General features: G+C 31.0%; 1 protein-coding gene across 1 annotated transcript; it reads left to right on the top strand.

The window, feature by feature from the left end:
* The first annotated feature begins 3,441 nt into the window (after nucleotides 1-3,441).
* On the top strand, nucleotides 3,442-23,857 carry LOC139525222 (neural cell adhesion molecule 1-like). The gene is made up of 18 exons (XM_071320413.1): nucleotides 3,442-3,562; nucleotides 8,854-9,168; nucleotides 9,956-10,237; nucleotides 11,369-11,668; nucleotides 12,337-12,633; nucleotides 13,327-13,668; nucleotides 15,298-15,420; nucleotides 16,292-16,310; nucleotides 16,739-16,821; nucleotides 17,387-17,411; nucleotides 17,887-17,957; nucleotides 18,434-18,458; nucleotides 18,963-19,033; nucleotides 19,682-19,706; nucleotides 21,430-21,500; nucleotides 21,832-21,856; nucleotides 22,109-22,179; nucleotides 23,228-23,857. The coding sequence occupies exons 1-18, from the start codon at nucleotides 3,442-3,444 to the stop codon at nucleotides 23,281-23,283; spliced, it is 2,322 nt and encodes a 773-aa protein (XP_071176514.1). The 3' UTR covers nucleotides 23,284-23,857.
* Nucleotides 23,858-24,901: the final 1,044 nt, after the last annotated feature.

Genomic DNA, 24,901 nt, shown 5'->3' with positions numbered 1-24,901 from the left:
TATAAAAATCTGTAGACAAGTATGTGACGCTTTAATAAACCAAATTATTATTATTATTATATATATATTTCAGACTCTGTAAGAAAAAGTGTATGAAAACGCCTCAAAACAATGGACTCAGGAAAACTGATTTACTGAATATCATGTTCAGATGAAAATAGAATACTGACAATTTTCTAATGAAGTATTTTGTCAATTGACAACCAGTTAATGGATTCGTATCATATGACATGAAATTCGTCATTGATGTCAGATGAAATGAGCAATACGACTACATTGCGAAATCCTTTACAAAAAAACTTATATGAAAAGAACACGAAAGGTTCTGGACTACAACTGATAGTTTTCCACACTACGCATCGAAATTTACGGAAAATGTCATAATTGAAAGTTCACTGAAGGATCATTTTTAGTAAATTGGTCTGAATGTGTCTGAATAATCAATACACACAACCAGTTCCATTAAATAAGGCTGAGAGAAATAAATATCAGTACATGTTTCATATGAATCGAAAAGTGTAAATATACAATTATATATATAAAATTTTAATTTATACGGTTACTAAAATAGTATAAAGCTAACTTTGTTTCACATGTCAAATGTATATTGCTTGAAAATAGAACTTGTTGAATGAACAAGTTGGAAAGTTACTATTCTTGGAAAAAGAAATAAAGAGACTAAGCAGTAAAGGTTAAACTTTACAAAGACAAAACAAGGAAACTATTATTAAGATAAAAAACGTCAGTACCTAAAACCATCATGCATCAAATGTGAAATGGATACGGAATTGTTATCATCAAGGTCTTCGAATCCTCCAAAGAACTTTTCTATGAATAGAACGGAACGTTCTCTGACATAACCTTGCTCACCAACTTCTGCTCAGACACTTATGACGTTTTTATATTCTGAAAACAGAAACAAAAATATGGTGAAACTAAAATCTAAAACCATAATAAAGAAAACGAGAGATTGAGCACCATGAACCTTACAAAGAGGTCAGAGGTTTTCACGTACTCCTGAAGGGTCAGCAGTTCCTGTTTCACTCGTATGATCTGTCACGTCTATCTTGTTCAATAACCAACATACGCAATCATATCAGTAGATCTATCTAGTATAACAAACAGACTTAACCAAATTAATGCAATAATATTTCATAAACAATTTCTAAATCTTGGAGTTGTTGTCCATTCGTTTGATGTGGTTTTTCATTTGATTTTGCCATTATATTAGGAACTTTCCGTTTTGAATTTTCCTTGGAGTAAAGTATTTTTGTGATTTTACTTTTTTTTGAGTATGCTTCTATCAATTTACTATCAATTTAATGTTAGATTGTTTTTCGCAATGGTTATGTAGTAACTTCACACGCGCGAACTTTTTATACATGGTTAGGACTTAAATTCATTAGATATGTCGGGCAGCTTACAATTCATTCTTTTGTTCCGATACATTATTGTTTACTAAAAACACAATACAACGTATGTTTTCTACTCTCAAAATTGAGGAAAAAATATACAAATTATGTTTTGAATAATTAATGCAGTAATATAAAAGTATTATGTCTTAATTATAAAATATCTCAACATACAAAAAAATTCTGGACTTTTGTAATAACATGGCATTGTCAGTATCTCTTCGGTTATTAAAGTTACGAATTTCCCTTGGTTTCTTTTGTCTTAAATGTTCAAATTTGTACTTTTATGTTTGAAGATTTTACAGTAACCGCTTTCAATCTCAGTTTTAAATATTGTCTATCCTCCCACCAGCCAGGAAGTACGACCAAATAAAACCATTCATAACAACATATACGGAAATTATTTAATTCATTTATTTGTTAAACAAATATTAAGTGAAGACAATACGATTGTTTATATCAATTTTCTCAAAATTGAAACGATTCTTACAATTTCCTTCCTGTTATCTCATTGACACTCTTTAATACGTTATCCAATACAATATCAAGTAATTTAAACTTTAAAAAAACTATGTTACACATGTAACAGACTATTTTATATTTCTAACATTTTCTTTTTTCCATTTCTATTATGGTCTTTCCTTTACGAAAAATGTCAATTGAAACAACGACAACAATAATAATATGAATTCTTCATAATACATGTTATTTACATATGTATAAATGAGACGATATTTAAAACCCACATTATGAGTAAAATATGCACAATTCAACGACGAGCTCACATATATCTAATATAAGCTATTATCCCTTCATTTGCAATGAGATGCATATTCCAAAGTCTGTTCAAACAAAACAAATGTCCATATCACAAAAAAGAATTAAATGCGTGTAGAAATCAAAATAGCAATCTAAGACTACGAGTGATTAAAAGTAGACAAAAAGGTCGTTTACAATACGAATCAGTCGTTGTTATATTTTGTACTTTAATCCTTGCTACTACGAAACAAAATGAATATACGATAACCGTCTTTTCATTAGGAAATATTTGATTTTATCGACTTTAAAACGTATGCGCTATTAATTAAGGCTAAATACAAGAAATCTGCGGTATCATGTGTCCTTGATATTATATAAGTCACTTCTTTGAAACTTAAGAACAACATCATGGCAGGGTTGAATGTAAAAGAGGGACGAAAGATACCAGAGGGAGAGTCAAACTCATAGATAACATCAGACAACGGCATGGCAAAAGATAAAAAGAAAAACAGACAAATAATAGTACAGACGACACAACATAGAAAACTAAAGACTAAGCCAAACGAACCCCCACCAAAAAAATTGGGGTGATCTCATGTGCTCCGAAAGGGTAAGCAGATCCTGCTCCACATGTGGCACCCTTCATGTTGCTTATGTTATTACAAATCCGGTAAATAATCTAATTCGGTAGGTCACATTCATGAAAAGGGAAAGGGTATTGTAGTTTCGACGTAAGGAACATGTCCGATATCATCTGTGAAACGGTTATTCCATAACGATCAACCAAATCGTGATAGCGTCCGTAAAATGTACGAAGGGATGATTTTAACTTCACCATTTAAAACTTTTGGTTTAATAGCTTCCTTGTGACTAGCAATCCTCTATCAAGGTAATCATGATAGGAAATACAAGCCCGGGAATATCGTATCATTTGGGAGATATATACTTCGCATGCAGGCGTTGCTGGAATGTTGCTACACAGAAATGGAAAGTTCACAACTAGGAAGCGAAAATTATCTCTTTTGTCGTAACGTTTTTTTTCAACCAACCCTTATTGCCAATTTCTAGATGTAAGTCAAGATATGAGGCAGACTTAGCTGTATCTGTAATATTCTTTGTCTCCAGTTTGATGGGATAGATTCGTTCAACATAGTCATTTTTAGTGAGAGAACATCATCTATATAGCGGAACGTAAAGTTGAAGGATATTGCTGGTTTTTTTTTTTATCTTTCTTCCTAAGAAGTTCACGCATGAAGTCAGCCTCATAACAATGAAGAAAGAAGTCGGCAAGAAGAGGAGCACAGTTGGTTCCCATTGGAATTCCGACAGTCTGTTGAAAAACAAGTCCTCCAAACGTAACAAATATGTTGTCAATCAAGAAATCAAGCAAAGTGATTACGTCAGTTTTAGACAATTTTTGGTTTGAATCAGAGTAATTCGTTACAAAGTGTAACAATTGAAACAAAGATAGCAAAAAGATAAACCCTGAGGAAAACTTAAAACAGAAAGTCCTATAATAAATGACAAAATGAAAAATTCAAACACACCAAACGAATGGATAACAATATAGAAAATTAAAGACTTAGCAACACGAACCAAACACTTTGGTTATCTCAGATTCTCCGGAAAGGTAAGCAGATCCTGCTCCACATGAGGCATCCTTCGTGTTGCTCATGTTAATACAAACCCGGTAAATATTCCTTAGACGTTCCTTACGAATTCAGCCTAATAAGAATAAAAGAACAAGTGGGCAAGAAGAGGGGAACAATTGGTCCCATGATAATGCCGACAGTTTGTTCAAACTCCTTCAATATTTTTGCTTAATAATAGTTATGTTCGTGTTGGTTGAGAAGATAAATTTTGATAGAGAGTAATTTGAATTTTGATGGCCATTTATTATTCCCCTTTTAATACATACTATTGTATTACCATATATAAATCATTAGTTGTAGTTTCTTACATTTTTAAAAGTCTAATCGAAATTGAAGATATATATATATATTTATTCCAAAATATAAAACCAGCATTTGTCTTCCCTGTACACAATACACAGATGAAATCTATTCATCTTAACGCACTTTTATTAAATACAATGTTAACTATGAATGATGTCCTTGTTTTGCTTTATTCAAATGTATTAATCAATCATGGTAAATTGGACAGCTTCTCACTTTCTATGACGTTTTTTTCTTTTCTTCAAAGCATAATTCAAATTTGTTAATGAAAATCTTTGTATATGTTGTATGTATTTGACAATTTTGTTCTTTGTCATTGTATATACAAATGATATGTAGACCGAAATATCTATCGAAGTAACGAAGAGATTAATAAAAATACAAATGCGGTCTCCAATCTAGTATTCAATGTCAAGGATTTTAATGAAGGGAAATATTTTTACTTTAATTGAGGATTCTATTCTGTCTGTTGGTATATTCTTGAAATCGTTGACCAAGTCACAATCGATGAAAAAATTGTTGGTAGTTATCTATGCAGTTACATAAAGCATATGTATGACCTATTTCCATGTCAAAATGATTTATAAATTAAAGGAAAAGTCTTTTATCATTTTCTAACTGAACATTACCATGTACATACAATAGATTGAAGTGCTTGAAATAAAGTATTAAACAGGAATATATCAGAATAGTTTTTCGAAATGATTTACAATATGTCGAAATGATGTTTGGGAGAGAATATGTTAAGCGCCGGCAAATATGTTTTACCCTAACATTCTGTACATGTATGTGCTTATAATATCCATATAGCCGCAACTGAGTGATTGTCGTACGTTATTGTATTCCATATGTCTTCTGGTTTGAGCATAAATCAGACATAAGAAATTTAGACTACTTAGGTATAATACCACCACAATATGTTACGTCACATCCAGTTTCACATGAAAACGAGCGAAACAATAATATGACTGTAAGTAAAATTTCTACAGTATATTTCGGGTGATTCAAAGCACCATTTCATATATATATATATATGATGCTGTTATAAAACATGTTGGGAACTTGAGGTGACATGGTTATTTAAGTTTTAAATAGGAAAAAAGGGTGAACATTTGCTATTGATATTTTATGTAGTTACCTATACAGTAAAATTTTCCTAGAAAACACCCTAGGGAATATACAATAATAAGTAAACAAATTAATGTTTAAAGCAGTAATTAATCTTATGCACTATGAGAGAATTATGATAATTACCAGTTTTATACAAAATATAGCAGGTGCTTCTGCAGTTGCTTATTTTCATAAGTCGAAATTTTCAATAAAGTTTACTAAAAAACAAATAAACCAACAAAAAAGAAGAGAAAATGGTTCACAGACAAGGAGAATTAAAACAAAAAGAAGAAGAAACACGCAGGAGTTTATTTGACGCCATAAACCAGCGAATCTATATATATCTACAAGGACGGTGTTTCAAATCCGATATTAACCTCTCATGACTTTTGCAGCGGTAAACATGGTAAATATATTGTTTTATCAAAAAGGATTTCCCATACTTTTAGCCAATGACAAAACAGAAAAATGATGATCATAAAGTAAAATCTATTTATACTGAACCATTATAAATGTATACTATCAATAAAGGAAAGAAAGCTCTGACATTTCATATCATCAGATACTTGTTTTAAACACTGTTAAATGAAACGGGTTGGCCGGTCTTTTATTTATAGAGCAATGAGCTGAAAGTTGACAATGAGAAAATAAGTTCATGGCATTTGAAGCAAATGTTGACTTTGAAGATTCCATTTGGTCAGTTATCTAATACAGATATATATTGGAAGCCTACTTCTAGTGGGTTGCGTATTGTTACATTCTCTAAAAATGCTCTCCTATGCAATTGATTGATGTCAACCTCATAAGGACCATATAATATCAAATAAACAGACAAACTTACATATCATAAACACCATTTACGACTGCTTTTTTTTTTACATACATGTATAAACAAAATATCATTTGTTTCCATTTTCAATTTTATTTCTATCATTTATGGTATATATACACATATCTCTTTCGGCGTTGTTGCAAGTATTTTGATCATACCAATACTATATCTTTCTTAATCTTTTGTGAATTACACTTTAGTGTGTGTAATTTAAATAGCAAATATTTTATATGTGTTGAAACAGGAAGTTTTATTACAACATCGAAAAAAAGAATATACATCTACATATGGATTTTGCTTACTCCTGCATAATCGTTTTACATATTGCTGCATACAGTAAGTATTTACCTACCCTAGTAATTAATCCTTTCTAGTTGCATGGGTTTGATTGTAGTAAGACGGATTTTTTTGAGGTGTGAACACAACTATCATGAAAATTGTTATGATGAACCTTGATGTTTTTATTTTCAAAAGCTATCTACCTGACTTATAAACAGTTATATCGGTTATTAAGATTCATTTACCATGACACTAAGGCTTTGTATCTGTTTGTACTTAGTACCCGGTATATAGGTTTATTAGATTACTTTGATCTTGTATTGCCATTTGGATTTTGCACTTGTTTGAAGACTTCAACAGACAAGACTTGAAGCCTTTTTCTTTATTTAATCTAAATTCATTTTTTAACCAGAGAAACAAAGACCTAATTTTATAATTTATTCCTGGACAATTATTCAAATTTAATTTTGTGTGTATTTTATGCTCTTGAAAACCAAACAGAAACTCATCTACCTCTTCAAAATTGTTCATTACAAACTGCCCATTGAATGAATGTTTGTACCTTTGCTTCTTTCTTTATAATATTTTATACCTACACTGTAACTGGGTTTTTTACATATAAAAACAACATGGTCATGTACTGGTGTACAGTAGATGTACGATTTTTTTTGTCATGAATAAAACATCTATGTATGCAGTTCAACCGCAATACTTCTCCGTATAAAAGTATATACATATAAGTTGTCAAAGCAATATAGCTATTTTCGTAATTTTTTTTCTATGAGCTGATTTTTTTTGCTAGCGACGTTTCATTGGTTTTACATGAGAGTGAATTATCTTTATTTGTACAAATATCGTAGTGTCGTATTCGATGTGTTCATACCAAAGTATTCGACTCATCTAACGTTCGACTCGCGTGTGTGTGTCGTCATAAAACGGAATGCATAAAATACAATATATGATTTGCGTAAACTGGATACTTTGAACAGTGTGATTTTATACTATATTTCACTTTATGATTGTGTATTCAATATCATTGTTTGCCCGTTATTATAATTAAACAGACAAATACAGATGAAGAACTACAATCAGTATTCTACATATATATTTCCAAAGGTCAGTCACTATAAATGATGAAATCACTCGCGGAACGAAATAAGTTCTGAAGGTCTCCGATGAGGTCGTCTGCTTTACAATAAATTATCATGAATAAATCATAATTTTCTCAATCCTTTTATTTATTGTAATTAATGAATTTTAATTTAAACGCTTCGTTTAATCTCGGCTTAGGTCATTTAAATTCGTTTAGTTTTTATCTCATGTGAAATATGTTCAACACACTAACGTTTCGCGTGAACGATCGACACATAGGCTTATAACCGGTCCTTTATTTCATGACATCATCTAACACTTGTCTAGCTCGAGAAAATTCGGTTTCTGCTAAGAAGTGTATACTTGATGATTTTTATGACGAATATATCCCTGTATTGAGGAATACTGTTTGACGGATATATTTACCTCCATTTTTTTTTGTCCCAGCAAACAAATGCAATATTCTAACGAAGTGGACAGTTCTGTTTTGTCCATGGGAACAAAATCATTTTGAAACAATTCCGAATTTATAGTGACTGACAAAAACATTTCTACATTTTCTGATATCCGACGTTAACGGCCCTCGGCTTGCCAACTAGTAAAAACATTATAATCCCATTTATATTTTGTACTGAATTTATCGGCACCGATTCCTCAATCTTGCTTTTAACTGACCTGGCTGTCTCTGGTTGACCATATCTAATTGATTAAGGGTAATTTCCAAATAAATATCAATTGTTTTAAATACAAAAAAAAACTTAGAAGATCACTTTACTTTTCTTCACTTACTTTAGAATACGAATTTTGCACACGAAAAATCTATATCATCCATGGTCGTAATGCGGTTTCATTTTAATATAACTGGACATTGATTAAACACTTTTATATCTTAATTAATTGGTTTTATATTTTAGTTATTTTTTTTCACCTTATTTGCATATATATTTTAATTAATTGTTGGGCCTGGTTATAACTAGACTCACTAGAGCAAAATCAACCACTTTAGTGAACGGTAAAATAGGATAGACATTCTGCGAAATCGTAAAAACATTCAATTTTCCGACGGTAGATAAGTCAGACAATGCATATTTTAAGGTTTTTCTTGTCGAAAGACACCCTTCGGGATGTCAGGATTGTTTGGTTGCGTTCTACGATAAGATAAACCTTAACATATGCATTATCTAAAACATAAATGAACTATTTAAGAAAGATTTGTTTGAACTCACATTGTTGATTCTGTTGGATATTAGTTTTTTATAAGTATGGCACGAACAAATAATCGTCATGCTGATTTGTCAGGATGTTGGTGGAAGTTTTGACAAATGATTTCATATTTTAAACGAACCTATAGTTCATCATTTCATTTTTACTGTTCATTCTAATCTAACAATTGATGTTTTCATTCATTTCGTAGATAGACTTGTATTATACGCTGGTGCAACAGGTTCAGGTACAGCGTCAGACCCTTTTCAAACGTATGCTAAACGAGGATATGAAGCAGTTTTACAGTGTAAATATGAAAGGAGCAGGCTTAAATGGTACTCAAATGGGAATAACATAATAGCTAGTGAGAGTAATGTTATTGACGGTACAAAGTACAATATATCAGTCACAAACACTGGGTTGTACTACCGATTGCATGTACTGAACGCTCAACCCGATGATGAAGGAACTTACATATGTCGAGGAGGGCTTAGCGAAACATACTACATTCATCTAATTTTATATGGTACGCGGTTGTATGCTAATAAGTAATAGTATTATTAATCTACCAAATGGTATATTTTGTGTTATCGGTCAAGAATATGACAATGTTATCTATTCGTTTGATGTAAAATTGATAATGGAAATGAGGAATGTGTCAAAGAGACAACAACCCAACCATAGAATAGACAACAGCAGAAGGTCACCAATATATCTTCAATGCAGGGAAAATTCCCGCACGCGAATGCGTCCTTCAGCTGACCCTAAACAAATATATATACTAGTTCAGTGATAATGGATGTGTTTCAGCTTTTGATTTTGCCATTTGATTAAGGACTCTATGTTTTGAATTTTCCTTGGAGTTCAGTATTTTTTTTTATTTCTTTTTTCGCGTTCATTGAACACCAAAATAAAAAAAAAAATCGTACTCCTACCAACAAAGTTATTTTATTTATAGTTACATGTGAGTGCCATCTTGTCCTAGTTTATAGTTGTCCTTTTGACATTGTTTTATATATTTTATTTTGTGTCACAGATACAATTATTCGTGCAGTGTATGTTTTCTTGTTTTGTTATTATTACTTTTTGATTGAGTTAAGCCATTTCATTTGATATTTCATAATGTGTTTATTTTCTATACTGAGATACTATTCTACTCTTTTAAGTAAGGGTGTCTTCTAGTTTGTGACCCAGATTTGTTTAAGTTCAATTGATTTATGACTATTGAAGATTTTTATTTAAAGCAATGTGGACAAACATAAAGTCAGAAGAAAATAACAAAAATGTTGAATTAATCCTATTTTTTACTTCAGAGCAGCCTTTGCGTTTGACTATACAAAATGCCTCTATGGAAAACATATTGATTGGAATAGAAGGACAGGATCTGCTTATTGAATGTGTTGCTGTTCAGGGAATTCCTGCTCCAATGTTATCCCTTGTAGTGCTTGACACAACAGTTCAAACTGACGTCCAGGAATTGCGATACATTTTACGAAACATACCAAGAATTTATGATAAAACTAATGTCTCATGTGTTGCAAATAGTAATGCTTTGGATATTGCAATGACAACTACTGCACTAATATATCTCAATCGTAGGTATCAATAGATTTCTATAACAAGTTATCTTGATTTGCCCAATCAATTCCGAACAGAATGGTTGATGAAGAATAATGTGTTCGTCAAAGGAGTAGGTTCAGTAAAAAGACCCCTTTTTGGCCCCAAAATATATCAACTTTACATTTTTTTTTGTAATGTTAACTTTTAGCTATTAATTGGAAAGTAGAATACTTCTGCAACATAATCATGGGCTGTTTTTGACGATATAATGCACATTTATCGGGTACTAGCATCATTAAGTCATGCTAAATTACTGAAATCTTCACAACTTTTGCATTTGAGTTTAATTTTAGATGTTTTTTGTATTAAATGGATTCGTGGTAATTCTTGATATTTAAATGTAAGTTGTATTTGATGATAATACATAACGTGTATAAAGGCTGAACACTTTAAAGGATACAACTAATTCGATAATACAAAAACAGAGATTAAAAGAGTAATATGAATTATGGCAGATATATGTACATGTAAGAGAATCACGCCGTTTACCAAATATTTTCACTTTGGGGAACAATCTGCTAAAGTTTAGAAAAAAAGTTACTCTTTTTGATATATCAATAGCTTTATTACTACTACAAAGGTTGAACACCAAGCAGTTTTTCTCTTCAATACAACTATTTTAGACATTGGCCATATGTTTGGGAAACATTTATCGACACGAAACAGTAATATTCTGTTAACAATCATTTTGCAAATTTAAAAGCAGATATTTTCTAAATGTTCAATTCCTTCCATGAATAAATTTAAATTAGCCCCCTCCCCCAAAAAAAATAAAATAAAAAAAGCAGTGATAAATTACTATAGACTGACTTGTTACTAAACATGCTTTATATTCAGATATTGTTTTTCTATCCTTACATAAAACATTTGACACTTTCAATGTTCAACCACACATTGTTTTTTTTTTCATAAATATTGATATTTTTTTTTTTTTAAATGAAACATGACAAAAAACTACAGATAGTTGGATATTTGAACCCTTGAACCTTTTTATTGTTTTATCGATATGCAAAACACCAAGTTATAAGCGCATGTTTGCAGAAACATATATGAGTATCGATTTTTGTTTAGATTCAATAATCGTTCTTATATGTTATCCATTTCAGTAATGCCTTTAATGCCAGTGTTCAGTGCACCTCTCGTAAATACGTTGGAGATGGTTCCATTTTCTATATCTTGTACATCAACTGGAAGCCGTCCTGCTGCCGCCATTTGGTGGATGATAGGCCAAACTGATGTAACAAATTTAGCATCATCACAAGAAAAAAAAGGGGGCGATGAAACGTTCACGGTGACATCTACATTAACATATACGGTGGACAGAAATTTCAACTTACAGTCGATAAAATGTACAGCAAACAACACCATTGGTGGATTTTCAAACCAGATAAATTTATTCGTAAGATGTAAGTTATCTAACAAATAGAATATAGTTCCTTGATTTAAGGAATTCCGTATTTTTTAAAATGTAAAGATGTTACCATGTTTTACAGACTATCCAAATTCAATACATTATGATTAGTTATTATAAAATTTTTAAATGTAAAATTGACGTAAATTACTTTTTTTCCGCAAATAAACAGCTATTACATGGTGATCTAAAGTTATCAATTTTTATGTCATTTGGTCTCTTGTGAAGAGTTGTCTCATTGACAATCAAAAACAGCTTCTTTTTGTATTAGTAGATATGAATGGGTTATCACTCAATGTATTTATGAACTAATTTTACTTTTACGCCAGCTCATGTACGCGTGATTAGTAAAGGGAAAACCGTAAAACAGGAAAAAAAATACATTTGTATGTTTATGAGTTTGTGTATTGAATGTTTTAAATAATTCTATGAAACTAGTGTATCCAAATCTTTACAAGAATAAATGGGTTGACGCAATTCATTCAGGTTATCCAAAAACTCTTAAATGGAGAATTGCTTCATTGAGTATGTTATAGACTATAGGAACAAAATATTTCCTTGATAATGGTCTTCGAATGTGTTATCATATTTTCATAAGATTATCATACGAACATTTAAAAGAGGTGTGAGCGATTTCTTGAATTTAAATTGAATTTCTTACAGTTCCACCAGATGTTTCAGTTTCTAATGTCACCTATGAAATGAACGATCCAACACGAACAATAAATTGTACAGCTGATGGTTATCCTGATACATACACATTTTATAAATGGCAGCATAGGTCTTTGTATGGACAAACTATTCGGGAACTAGAGGGGGACACTATCTTAACTTTACCTGCAGTTCCTACAGCACTTAGATATCAAGACAACGGTGAATATGTGTGTACAGTTAGTAATGGTATTCAAGGTACAGATGGATCAGAAAAACGCAAAGGAGCGGCAAAATTTACTGTTTATGGTATTATTTGATTAGTTGTTATGCAATTAATTGTATTCCATGAAATTTAGTATTGCAAATGCTTTAAACTGCTCGCAAATAATTGCATCTAGTTAATCTTGTACTGAATGAAGAACAACAATTATTTTCACTATCTTGAAATCGATGTTCCTCTATAACAACGAATATGCTAGGATTCATTATTTGCAATCAATGTTTTCAAGTCGTCCACAGCCTCTTCATTTGGTGTAAAAAAGAGGCGAAACATACACATATATTAATACTTGTAAACCAGAGACAAACTAACAACGAAAAAGACAAAAAAAAAACAACGTTACAGACTACAAAACACAATATACAAAACAATATAAAAAAGAGAGGGAAGAAAGATACCAGAGGGACAGTCAAACTCATAAATCGAAAATAAACTGACAACGCCATGGCTAAAAACGAAACAGATAAACAGACAAACAATAGTACACATGACACAACATAGAAAACTAAAGAATAAACAATACTCAAAGTTCAGTTTTTTGGACAAAACAATGAATTGTTACCCACTTGTATTGCATTTATTCTTTAGCACTATTTTGCAGAAAGGCTAACACAATTAGGGGATAAGCTAACATTCCCAGGCTCAATCATTTTTTAATAGTTATTCTTTTTTATTTGAGACTCACTGATAAGTCTTTGATACCTACTTTTTTTATATAGCACAACCAGTATTTACTGCAGACAACGATGAAAGAAATATACAGTATGGAGAGATTGATACAACTGTTCATATAGTTGTTCACGTGTTCAGTGTTCCTAAGTTCATTTACAATGCATGGTTCAATAATGGAAAACAGATTCAAACATCAACCAAATTTCTTTTTTCGGAATCCCTTACCAAGGTGGAAGATGTTTTCCATGGTAAAACTGTCAAAGTAGATGGCTATAAATCAATTCTAACAATTAATGATTTAACAAAGGAGGACTTCACTAACTATACGTTAATATTAGAAAATGGTATTGGAAAATCTGTAGAACACACTGTGGCTTTGGAAATATCAAGTAAGACATAACTAACTTACAAAATAAAATATATATTATATGGATATAGATTAATAAAGTTCAAAGTATATCGTGTATAATAACTTTAAAAGAATAATTTTATCAAACAAAATGAACATTAGTAACTGACATATGAATTGTTTGGGAACATAAGTGAACAACAAAAAATAGATATTTTTCAGGAAACGATGTTTTGTGTTATTTTTTTATTCACATGATAAATAGTTGCAACGTAATATTTTCGGGTAGATTGTTCATGCAAGAATATAAAACATCCTTCTACAATAAGTTTATTTTGGAAAGCCATTTTAATCATCCGAAATCGTTATAACCTAAGATCACAGTACATCATCATTAACATGTACAATATGTACTATAACTTCAGAAGAGAAAGTATAATTTATGTCTATAAAGTAAAATTGTATCTGATCCAGTTAGAAAGTGAAAAAGAATAGAACGACGAAATATTTCGGTTTACCTTTGTCAAACTGCGAAAACTACTATGAGTTCAAAATATATCAAATTGTGGTTAGAACGAATTGGTTGCTGCTTATTTGTTATAAACAACCGGCCGATTGTATGTTCATAAACTGACCAACCGATATTTTTCATCTTATACATTATTCATCTGTTACGGTCAGAAATCACCTTTAAATCGTAGCCAACAAAAGACACAAATCGATATGAAAATTTAATTATTATACAAAAGTTTACAAAAAGTATAACACAAATATTACTGTCAACTTAACTGTCAAAATATGAGTCCAATCTTTTATCGTTATTAGTATCCGGAGATCTTCACGGAAATCCAATCCGAATATTACGTTCTCTACTAAGGTTACAATATAGTATGATGTTGTTTGCACAATGTAGAATAAAAGTGTCAATTCAAATGCTGTGAATACTAATGTATATCGATGTCTTAGTCTGAAAGTTTTACTTTAGTGTCTGTATATATATAGTTGTCACGGAAATCTCTAGAACACTGTAGAAACAGAATGCCCTGGAAAACTAGAACGGAAGATTCTAGAAACTTATATAAGTTTGAATAACGCATCTTTTATTAGGATCATTCTGGAATCATTATGTTAGTTAAATGGAAAGTTCTAATCATTCCATCACTATCTATGATTGTTCCAGTAATTTCTAAACTGCACAGTTCTAATATTATTCTGTAAACAACTATCAGGCCAAGCAACAGTAATAAGGCCAACATAAATATTTATAATAATAACAACATAATAACACATCTCATTGTTATGAAATCAAATATAAATAGTGATCTTTGTCCTTTAATTTGTGTTAGTGATATTACGAATCTTTCGTGGTACCAAAGTGAACGAATTTGCATTTTCGAATGTAAATTTTTCCTTTCTTGATGATTATGTGTATTTGGCTCATTAAAACGGAATGTCCATTTTGTTCAGCTGAATTGATCTGGTCATGTATATGGTGAATTTACGGCCTTTGATGATTATAAGCATCGACCAAAAATAGTAATGGAATTTTCCATATGTTACTTCTTTTGTCGGTATAACTGTTCATTATTTGCAAATGGTTACTTTAATTGAAGTCATAGAATAGATACCATTACGTTAACACTGAAAGGATACTTTCTATTTGTTTAAGCTTCAACAATAAAACCAGAAACTTTGTCATCAGGTGTAATTATTGGTGCTGTGTGTGGGAGTATGGTGTCTGTAATTGTTTTAATTGCGGTTGTGGTCTTTGTAATGATTAAGATCCGGAAAGGTAAGACTTGTTCAACTTGGCGTTTGTGATATTAAACATACAGTGCATCTTTTATACATCAAACAAAGTACATGTTTCATCAAATGATTCCATAGCGTGTCAATTATCTTCTTAACTTTAGGTCTGTTTACATGGTTTGCACCTACAATTATTCGAGACTAACATAAACAAATATTGAAGTCAAAACAACTTTTTAAGGGACGAAGGTTGCAATTATATACTGACACATATTGGAAATAGACGACATTTAAATTGCCACGCTTTAAATTAATAAAAAAACCCAGAATAACCGAATTGAAGCAATTTGTACTGCTATTACATGACAGGACATACATACCTTTCCGGAAAAGTTGAGATCAACGCAGTATCTGAGTACAGTTTGTGTTGCTTTGTGTTTTACGTACTGGTCTCTTTAATATGATATTAGGAAGATTTGATATAATTGCCAAATTAACAACTCTCAAAAAGATACCAAACGACGTCTAGCGTTTCATGTACTCAATAATGTATACATCCTTGGCTTGAAATTTTTTCTGTCTACACAAGAATCAATTAAGAAAATATCATCGTGCGCAAAATATGTCTTCTTATTCTTTTGATCTTTGTCTGTTATTGCCATGGCGTTGTATGTTTTTTTTTTACCTTGAATAACATAATTCACTTATCTTATTGAGAGCTATGTTCATATAAATAATACTAATCAAATATACCAGGACTTCAATTTGTTACGATACTTCAGTGACGCTCGAATCAGGTGTCTTTAATAAATAAGTTAACTTGTTTCGTTCTGAAATAATTCTTCAGAAATTGAAATCTATGATTAAGGACTTGATATCGATAATATATGAACATATTTTATTATTCATTTCAGGGCATCAACAAAGTGAAACGTAAGTACATATGAATCAAAAACAAATCATGAATAAAAATATCAAACTCTGTAGGCAAAGAGTCTAACCGTTTTATTTTCAAACCTCAAATAACAATTACTGACACATTCATGTTCAATTGTATAAAACAATGCATTGCCTTATTTAGTTCATTATCTCTGTGATTGATTGTGTCACAGCTATGTATTATATAACAGTAATAAAGTGGAAAGTTTCGATAAAAGATAACAACTCTCCATGCATATCCGCAGGAAAAAGTATACATTTTTAAAAGTGTTTTTAAACCTCTGATAGTAAGGTAAAAAGAAGGTGCATCAGTTGCATGTCATTATTCTATTTTATTCTTTGCCGAATCGTGTATGTTACTAAGTTGTGGTAAAAAACAAGAAACACCAACGTCAATTAGAATAATGTTTGTACATATTTAGCACAGTGAAATTTGAAAAGACTGATTCGGATGATCACACACACAACTATGAAGAAGTACAAAACAGCAGCGGCACACAAAATGGTATGAATAAATAACAAACTTATGAAAAAATAATATTTTGCAATGGTCTATAATTGTATTATAAATAAATGCAAAAAGTTCATTATCAGCAAATATGTAAATATTTAAACATTGAATAACATGTAGTCATATACCACACCTCTAATTCATTTTCATTTTTTTCGCTAAAGTATACATGTCTAGTCTTTAAATAAGTCGTAATGGTAGTAAAAAGAAAAAAGAAAAAAAACACATGTGCAAACGAGACAAACAACATGCAGACAAAATGAGTACGATGACAAATAAATGATTATGGGAACTAGAACTCTAATTAAAGTCGAAAATTATATTTCGTTGTTACCAATGAAGAGGAATAGATAATCTTTTATTTTTTTATTATTTAGTTTCATCTATGCAAGAAAATTGAAAGATGACCATGAATATTTCTCTAACCTATTATGTACTTTATCATCTTTGTTTGTGACCACTCTTTAACATCCTAAGCTTACCATTATAGCTACATGTCGACTTCTTGTCTAATAAATGCCTTTGTATTAATTTAAATATTGCATTTGTCTTTTAACAGAGTCGAATATAAACAGGGATCAAAGGTACGACATTTTAAAGTAGATTTCCTCCCTTTTTCAATAGATGAACTCTTTTCTAAGTTGCTAAATTAAAAAAACAAACAAAAAAAAACCCATGATAATTAAACCAGATTACCGGGGTTACCAAAGTGACTAAAATTGATAAATAAATTCCATAGTTAGCAGAAAACACTGAATTAAGAAATACTTCGGTGAAGATAGTATAGATGCGCTACGTAGTGATGTTTAACAAGTGTTTTGTAAATTCATTTTTGTCCTATTGACACCATAAAGTATATAACACATTCAAACACTGTACAACCAAGGATACAAAGCTATTATTTTTAAAAGATTGGTCAAAACGTGATCACTACTATAGGTAGCTAGTTAAGGTAATCACAGTTGTATAATATGTAAGCAACGGTATACCCTGGTATACTACTGTTGCCTTTATTAACATTTCATTGTATATTTTCTGTTGTACTGATTGTCGTTTCAGCCCGATTAAACATTACCATGCACTTGGTCTGCAAGATGTCCCAAATGCTTATGACAATTTGAGCAATGAAGGTGAGGTCAATGTTATATGCATCTATTTTGTATAAAATGATTGAAAACAAAATGCTCTGCCGATTCAGAAGTAATATGTTGGTTCACCTTAACAAAATCAATGTATATGATTTAGCATTTATTCAAAATAAAAAATACACTAAATTCCAAGTGCTTAAAATGGTTCAGATAAATTGAATAACTATACTTTGAATTGTGCGGTTTTTTTCTGTGTCTGTTGTTACTTTACTTTCAGAGAATACAAGTAAGATAGGACTACTCAACACACTGATTTACTCATATTTCTTACATCATGTTCTTGTTGACTTGTTCCATTGATGACTGATTGGTTTGCTTTTCATATTTGATTGTTTAACTGTTTTTTGTACTAAAAAAACAGGATTATCCGGTACGTACCACTGATATTTTTTTTCAAGCACCAATACCTGTTGTATGATGTTTGTAATGCAGTTTTATATTTGTTTTGAATTTTACAGCTCTACAGGCAAACAGAGATCTAAGGTATATTACTATATTACTATTCTATCAACATTTGTTATGTCTTTCTTTTTTTTGTTTCCGTTCTTTTTTTTAAAGACTTGATAAAAAGGTCACATGTTGAAACCTGTAGACATAGCTTATATGTTCCTGTCTTTAACGTTCTCTTCTCTTTATGTATTGTACAGACAAATGTATTTTATCATTAGGCATGAAAATACTAAGATAGCAACAGTTGAATATTATAAAGTTATGTGAATATAAGAACAATACCAGCGAGGAGGAACAAAAAATATTTCGAACCAAAGTAAACTGATTATTCAGAGGAAAATAAGTGTATAAGAAGGACATTTTTCTCCCTATTCCGAAATAATTATGCTTGGAACCAGCCGCTAACCTAGATACATGCATTACATTTACTAGTTTTTAGTTTTCATCATTTTCATGATATCCAGTCAACATATATATATATATATAAACATATATATTTATACTACAGAAAAAAATGTATATAAATATATTTTACAGGCCCTCGAGAAATTATGAAAAACTTGGATTAAAAGATGCCCCTAATGTTTACGAAGATTTAACTGATAAAGGTGATGGCACATTTGTATCTATGAAATTAATTAAAACGAAAGATATCATAAACAAAAATAATTCGTTTAATGTTGAAAATGTATACAATAAAGAGGTAAGTGTGATGGATGAATGGATAGATGACTGTTTTACTCCAGTATAATGCATATTCAGGACTAGAAAAAGGTTATGTGAAATCCAAGATAAATCAAGCTATGTATTAAACCAAAACACTGAACCAGATTTTTAACATTCAATGTTACCTTAACCGAGCCGACCATGTTTTGCTTTTACTCCTAATTACTGCGTGCTATGTACAATCAAAGAAGGAAATATCAATTTTAAAGACTTTGGTTAGAGCAGGCCGGAGTTTAAACCTCTTCATCACACACTCGTGAAGAGAGCTGGCTATCACAAGACTACCTATGCAGATACAATGTAGGTAACTTACAGACGAAACTTACTTAAATTTTACCACAGGGCACTTCCCTTGAATTTATGAACTGATCTAGCACTTTTCGAATTATTATCCTGCGCGTAACCAATTAAATTGCCATATTGTTACGATTCAATAGGATTAAATGGAATACGACTTATAGTAATATGGACATTTCCAGTTTTAGTACCACCTGCATGTGATAACATATGTTATTTCTTTTATTTTACAGAGTCACAGAAAATCGGAGGGCAAAGGTAATTTCTAATTTTGTTTAACCATCAATAAATTTATCTAAAGGCCTGCTTTGGACCATTTTAAAATTTGAGTGAATGAAGTTTCAATATGAATTATCTTGTGATTTTTCCCGAGACCTAATGGTTTCCCCCATTTCTCTTTCAGTGAACCAAATTTCTGTTCTTCTCTTTAAGTGTCAATGTTATTAACTAATTATCAGCATAATATAAGTAACCTTGGAAAATTGACACTTTTTTTAAAGATGTGTAGGGTATTATCTTTGGTAGATCCCTTCAGTTGGTAAAAAAGACGTTTCTTATCCAGAGACATAGAACTGGCATAAATCAAACTAGTCGTTCAATGGTACGAGAGTGTTACGTCATAGACGTTGAAACAATAATATAAGTTATTTGAACAACTGGGCATGTAGTCCCATTCATTGACGACATGGTATTTAAGTACCCTACACATCTTTAAAAAAGTGTCAATTTTCCAAGGTCACTTATATTTTATGCTGATAATTAGTTAATAACATTGACACTTAAAGAGAAGAACAGAAATTTGGTTCACTGAAAGAGTACCGGAATGATGCTAAAGACCAAACACATCGCAATGGTGTTTTTGAAATGCTTGACTTCTTTTATTAACAAAATATTTGTTGCATATGATGGATATATTTTCCACAGACAGTCGGTATTCCAATGGTTGTTATTTATTATGCACCCTTAGTAGCCGATTTATTGCTGTACAACTATTAAGCAAAATTCAAACAAATCTTTCCCAAATATCAAAAGAATATAATATCTTGCCATGTACTTTAAGGTGATATTAAGAGTTCTACTAAAACAAAAAGGTCTACTTCATATCTTAATGTTTTTCTAAAAACATTACACATATGCAAGACTTAGAACTATAATCTATGAGAAACATGATGTTTTCAGTAACAGACAATTGTCTGACCTTCACTTATTCCAAATGGTACAATACGCTGGTGCATGTTCACTATTGTACTATTGTTTGTCTGTTTGTCTTTTTCATTTTTAGCCATCGCGTTGTCAGTTTGCTTTCGATTTATTAGTTTGACTATCCAGTTGGTATCTTTCGTCCCTCTTTCACAGTATATATTGGAACATTGTTTTAGCAAAAAATACTAAAAAAGTTATCAAAGGTACCAGGATTATAATTTAGTACGCCAGACGCGCGTTTCATCTACATAAGACTCATCAGTGACGCTCATATCAAATTAGTTATATAGTTGTTGAAGGCCGTACGGTGATCTATAGTTGTTAATTACTGTGTCATTTTGGAAAGTTTCTCATTGGCAACCATTCCACATCTTCTTTTTTTTTTATATATATAAAGACAAACAAGTACAAAATTGAAGAGCATTGAGGATCTAACATCGACAACATACGTTTTACGCTTCTATTAAACAAAATCGATAGACACTCCAAGTCTTTGCTGATCTTATATGTGACATGTTTTTGCAGTCGTAGACTTTTAATTATATAACAGAAAAGTCATCTCATACGTACTTTTACCTCGTGTGTCCTATTCTCGAATATGATTTTGAATGAGAGTGGATTGATGGTTATATAGGAGGTTACGCCTATCCTGTCAACGAACTATCAGTCCTATTAGAGTTCATGCAATTCTTTAGTTGTTTTTGTAACTCTAATTTTGTTAATCTTTATCTATTAGGAGATTTGAAAATCGTTAAACTACTTTTGTTTATATCTACAGCTCTGGAACACATTATGAAGATCTTGGTCGAAAGAACGAAGCATATGTTTATGACGATTTGAACATTGAAGGTGGGTCCAATGTAGGATATATTTAAATTATATAACCATGACCATAACCATGACAGACGTAAACTGTAACTGCTATTGCAGAAAAGGGAAAACAGGAAGTTTTATATTAATATGAAGTTATAATTTGGCAATGGAAAAATGGAGCAAAAAAGGCAAAACAAATAGAGAAGTGGTCTTGTCTTGTCTTATAAATGTACTAAGAATTATTATTATTTTTGAATGTTATCAAAGTGAGTCTTATACAGCATTTTGAACAAGAGAAGGTATGTCTTGTATACGTTGTTTCTCCAATAAATTGTGGTTGCTTCGTTCTTATTTTTATTCATTACAGCTTGCGAAGAAACCACATCTAAAAGGTAATATTTGTAACTCATTCCTTTGAAAGAACATTTAATGTTTTTTTTTGCAAAATACAATTCAGTATGAACACAAATTATTGTTGCTCTCAATATTTGGATAACATTTCAGAACATAAATTTCTGTTGTTCGATTCCACAAAATATATTCAATCTTTTTTAAAGGAAAATTTCGAATCAATTGACCAAGCTAGTACGGTATGATTATATAATTATATCTAATTTCAAAGTTATCTTAATTTGTCATTCTAGCCCGACACAATGTTATGAGGAACTAGGTGTGAAAAACAATCCAACTGTTTATGATGATTTAATAAATGAGGGTGAGTCAAAAAGTAACCTCTCAACTATATCATGTATACTGAACTCCTAGGAAATTTCAAAACAGAAAGTCCCTAATCAAATTGCAAAATCCGAAGCTCAAAAACATCAAACAAATAGACAACAACTGTCATATTCCTCATTTGGTACACGCATTTTTTCTATTTCTAAAACCATTGTATCCAATAGGTGTTAATGAAAAACACATTAGCAAAAGATTCAAAAGTAATATGTAATGATCAGAACGTATAATGTAAAGAATTAAAAAAGATGTTTATTTTTGACAATGTTATATTGATAACATTTTAGTTAGTTTGCAATTAAATAAAGAAATTTTATGAATAACTAGAATTCATATAAATTATTTATGTTGATTACAAATAAAGAATGTTTATTTTTTAACAACAAGAAATAAATCCTGCTTTTCAAATTAATTGAATTATTTTGTTTATTACTTCACACCGTTTTAATACCGCTGGTAGTATTTTTTTTCAAAGAGGATATCATCAACTCAGAAATTAGTGTGTGGCTTCGAAATGATAATAAACATTCCTCTCGTTTACTGTCCGTTCATAAATATCAATTTATAAGAAACAACAAATGCATCGACCTTAGACAAAGTTGATCACAGTGAAACTCATGTGTCCGTTAATTTATAAACTGATGGTGTTCCAAATAAACTCATCATAGATACCAGAACTAAATTTAGTATATACGCCAGACGCGCGTTTCGTCTACAAAAGACTCATCAGTGACGCTCGAATCCAAAAAAGTTAAAAAGGCCAAATAAAGTACGAAGTTTAAGAGCATTGAGGACCAAAATTCCTAAAAGTCAACCGTCGGAGGAAACAATATAGATTTTTTTCTGAAGCTGATCTCTTGCAAAACCACCAACCTACACAATCCATGTTTGTATGTAATAAGCATAAAAAAGGTCGACCAGACGCGTATGTATCATTTTAACGGGGAATTAATCTTTCTGTTAAAATTGACTAATAATTTGGCAAAGAAAATTTCAGATTGTTAAATGACATGTTAAATATATTTCAGACGCTGAAAATAAAGTGTATGAAAACTCCTCAAAACAATGGACACAGGAAAACTGATTTACTGAATATCATGTTCAGATGAAAATAGAATACTGACAATTTTCTAATGAAGTATTTTGTCAACCAGTTAATGGATTCGTATCATTTGACATGAAATTTCTCATTGATGTCAGATGAAATGGTCAACAAGACTACATTGCGAAATCCTTTACAAAAAAAAATAATATTGAAAGAACACGAAAGGTTCTGGACTACCACTGATAGTTTTCCACGCTACGCATCGAAGTTTACGGAAAATTTCATAATTGAAAAGGTCACTGAAGGATAACTTTTGGTAGATTGTTCTGAATGTGTCAAAATAATCAAATTAAATAAGGCTGAAAGAAAGAAATATCACTACATGTTTCATATGAATCGAAAAGTGTAAATATACAATCATATTTATATATATATATAAAATTTTAATTTATACGGTTACTAAAATATTAAAAAGCTAACTTTGTTTCACATGTCAAATGTAAAGTGCTTGAAAATAAAACTTGTTGAATGAAAAGTTGGAAAGTTACTATTCTTGGAAAAAGAAATATAAAAATCAAAAAGAGACTAAGCAGTAAAGGTTAAGCTTTCCAAAGACAAAACAAGTAAACTTTTATTAAGATGAACAACGTCAGTACCTAAGACCATCATACATCAAATGTGAAATGGATACGGATTTTTTTATGAGCAAGGTCTTGGAATCCTCCAAAGAACTTTTCTATGAATAGAACGGAACGTTCTCTGACATATTAACCTTGCTCACCAACTTTCTGCTCAGACACTAATGACGTTTTTATAGTCTGAAAACAGAAACAAAAATATGGGGAAACTAAAATCTAAAACCATAATAAAGAAAACGAGAGATTGAGCACCATGAACCCAACAAAGAGTTCAGAGGTTTTCACGTACTCCTGAAGGGTCAGCAGTACCTGTTTCACTCGTATGATCTGTCGCGTCTATCTTGTTCAATAACCAACATACGCAATCATATCGGTATATCTATCTAGTATAATAAAAATACTTTACCAAATTAATGCATTAATATTTCATCATTAAATTTTAATTTTTGCGTTTTTTGTCAATTCGTTTGATGTATTTTATCACTTGATTTTGCCATTTGATAAGGGACTTTCCGTTTTAAATTTTCCTTGGAGTAAAGTATTATTGTGATTTTACTTTTTTTTTGAAGAATGCTTTCATCAATTTACTTTCAATTTAATTGTATATTGTTTTTTGCAAATGGTTATGTAGTTACTTCACACGCGGGAACTTTTTATACATGGTTCGGACTTAAATTGGTAAGATATGTCGGGCAGCTTACAAATGGTGAAGTTGAAATCATCCCTTGGTAAATTTAACGGACGCCATCACGAGTTGGTTGACCTTTATGGAATAACCGTTTCTCAAATGATATCGGATATATTTCTTACGTCGTACCTACAACCCCCTTCCCTTTCATGAATGTGATCTACCGAATAAGACTATTTACGGGTTTGTTATAATATAAGCAACACGACGAGTGCCACATGTGGAACAGAATTAGCTTACCGGAGCACCTGAGATCACCCTAGTTTTTGGTGGGGTTCGTGTTGCTTCTTCTTCTTTAGTTTTCTATGTTGTGTCATGTGTACTATTGTTT

The sequence above is a fragment of the Mytilus edulis genome, chromosome 5, assembly GCF_963676685.1.
Source record: "Mytilus edulis chromosome 5, xbMytEdul2.2, whole genome shotgun sequence".
NCBI classification, from domain to species: domain Eukaryota; kingdom Metazoa; phylum Mollusca; class Bivalvia; order Mytilida; family Mytilidae; genus Mytilus; species Mytilus edulis.
This window is presented reverse-complemented; position numbering and strand designations above follow the sequence as displayed.

Coding starts and splice junctions, on each gene's coding strand:
- LOC139525222 (XM_071320413.1), top strand. CDS start 3,442: ATGAAGAAAGAAGTCGGCAAGAAGAGGAGCACAGTTGGTTCCCATTGG. Junction 16,822..17,386: donor CAGCAGCGGCACACAAAATG/GTATGAATAAAT, acceptor GTCTTTTAACAG/AGTCGAATATAAACAGGGAT. Junction 18,459..18,962: donor CAGGCAAACAGAGATCTAAG/GTATATTACTAT, acceptor TATATTTTACAG/GCCCTCGAGAAATTATGAAA.